The sequence below is a fragment of the Hipposideros armiger genome, unplaced genomic scaffold, assembly GCF_001890085.2.
Source record: "Hipposideros armiger isolate ML-2016 unplaced genomic scaffold, ASM189008v1 scaffold_8, whole genome shotgun sequence".
In the NCBI taxonomy this organism is placed as follows: Eukaryota; Metazoa; Chordata; class Mammalia; order Chiroptera; family Hipposideridae; genus Hipposideros; species Hipposideros armiger.
This window is the reverse complement of record NW_017731358.1, coordinates 4,970,811-4,972,965: the sequence shown is the minus strand read 5'-3', so window position 1 is coordinate 4,972,965 and position 2,155 is coordinate 4,970,811. Positions and strand designations below refer to the sequence as shown.

The following is a 2,155-nucleotide window of genomic DNA, read 5'->3' as shown; positions in this document are numbered from 1 at the left end:
GTTTTCTCTTCCATTATTCCTAAACATCAACTAGCATCAAGTGAGAGTGAGTGACTTAGAAATATTGGGTCGTTGGGAAAGTCATGATGCGTTTTTGCATTGAAAAACATAGAAAAATACGTCATGACTTTCCCAATGACCCAATAGATACAATAGAGCCTGAGAGGTAGTTGTGGGGACAGGGGTGGGGCATGGGATAGAGCCCTTGGAAGGAGTAAGGGGATATATTGGGGAAGAGGTTTAAAGGCACAATTAGCTGGAAACGTGGCAAAAGAATAATGAAAAGAACTGTAACGAAACAAGAAGGAAGTAGACTCAGAGCCCTGTCTCTGGGCCGGCTCCAGACTAGACTGTTGCTGCAGCTAGAACGGCTGAGTGGGTCAATGTCACTGTTAATTACTTTTTTGTTTTTCTGTTCTTTCCTGTTCCTGACTCCCTTTTCCATCTTCTTCCTCCTTCCACCCTGAATCCCATCTTCTCCCGTTTTTTCTTCCACCTCTTTCTCCTCTCCTCTGCTCTCATGCATCCTTTCTCCCCTCCCCCTCTCACCCACCCATCTCCTCCCTCCGTGCCCTTCCCGTTTACTCCCATCCCCCATCCCCTCCAAGCTCTCTGGTGGATGCGAGTTGACCGTGGTCCTCCAGGACTTCAACGCCGGCCACAGCAGTGAGCTGACCATTCAGGTGGGACAGACGGTGGAGCTGCTGGAGCGGCCAAGTGAGCGGCCAGGCTGGTGTCTGGTGCGCACCACGGAACGGAGTCCGCCCCAGGAAGGCCTGGTCCCCAGCAGCGCCCTGTGCATCTCCCATTCCCGAAGCAGCGTGGAGATGGACTGCTTCTTCCCCTTGGTGAAAGGTAGGGAGAACGGGGGTGGGGGGTGTGTGGGGGGTGGACCAGAAGGCACTGGGAGCGTTAGCCCCCTCTAACCGAGGAACGTAATGAACGAACCTGTCTCATGAACCCGTTTTCACCTTGCGCGATTTCTCTGGGATCTGCTTATGAAGAGGGTGGGTTGGGAACTTACAGAGAAAGAGCTACCAAGTAGCCATGTGACTTTGGGCAAGTCATTTAAGCTTTCTGAGTCCGTTTCATCTTAAAAATGCAGGTTGAATTTCATGGCCTCTAAGATCTCTTCCAGCTCTGCCATTGTGCCAGCTTACATTTAGAAAAGCTCTCTTCTACCTGTGGCCAAATGCCTAGAGTCCTCCTTTCTCGCTGACCCACTCTCCCCCTCCACAGCTCCCTGGGGCTCACTGACACCTGAACTCTCCCCCAAGTGCTCATGCTGACACACAGGCCCCGAGCAAACCCAGAGAATGAGTTGGGTTTGACCCTCCCTCGGCCCTGCCAGGGTCTGAGGTACCCGTTTAGGTGCCGGTGATGGGTACGTTATTGGTGCCTTGGCTTCTGTTTTATACTTGTGTAGCTCTGTGTTCCTTCCATGTGCTTGTTTATTCACTTTTCTCACACCAGGGGGATGAATGACTAGAACAGTGATTGGAGGGGGGAGAGGGGGGAGGGGCGTGCCTCTGGATTGGTAGCCTCAGTGTCCCCTGGGAACTTGTTAGAAATGCAAATTCAGACCCCATTCCAGACCTACCGAGTCAGAAACGCTGAGGTGGAGCCCAGCAGTCTGTGTTTTAATAAGCCCTCCAAGGGACTCTGATGCACACTCAAGTATGAGAACCACTGACTTCAAAAGCCAAGGCTGGCAGTGGCCTTGAAGTCACTCATTTTATACAGAGGAAACTGAGACCCAGAGAGCAACTTAGTTCTGAGCTTCTTTTTGTAGCTGGCCAGTTAATCTGCATCAGAGGCTCCTTCTGTGCAGACCTGTGCTAGGGATTTATGAGATAGGAAGAGGAAAGGGGCCTGGTTCTGTCAGGAGGCAGGGACGAGGGTCACCATGGAGACCTGCTGCAGGCTGCCTGGTAAATATGACAGGCCAATAATGTTTCAATGTTCCCATTTCTGGAATTTCATCTGGTCCCTCTCCAAAGCCCGACTTCCTCCTTCCCTCCACCAGATGGCGATAGCAGGTGGCATGATGCGTGCTGCCTGCCTTCTCATCCGGCCTCCCTGGGTTTTTTCCATCAGGAGAAAAATGAGAGCAAACCTGATTCTCCTCCTACTGCGCGAGACACACACACACACA

The 2,155-nt window shown here is 51.9% G+C and overlaps 1 protein-coding gene across 18 annotated transcripts in view; it reads left to right on the top strand.

Annotated features, from left to right (window-relative positions):
• The window catches only part of KALRN (kalirin RhoGEF kinase), a 655,970-nt gene that overhangs the window by 521,520 nt on the left and 132,295 nt on the right, over positions 1 to 2,155 (top strand). For all 18 annotated transcript variants that reach the window (XM_019652336.1, XM_019652320.1, XM_019652304.1 and 15 more), the window contains one exon: positions 609 to 855. In XM_019652336.1, the coding sequence (XP_019507881.1) occupies positions 609 to 855 (247 nt within the window). The remainder of the gene's footprint in view (positions 1 to 608; positions 856 to 2,155) is intronic.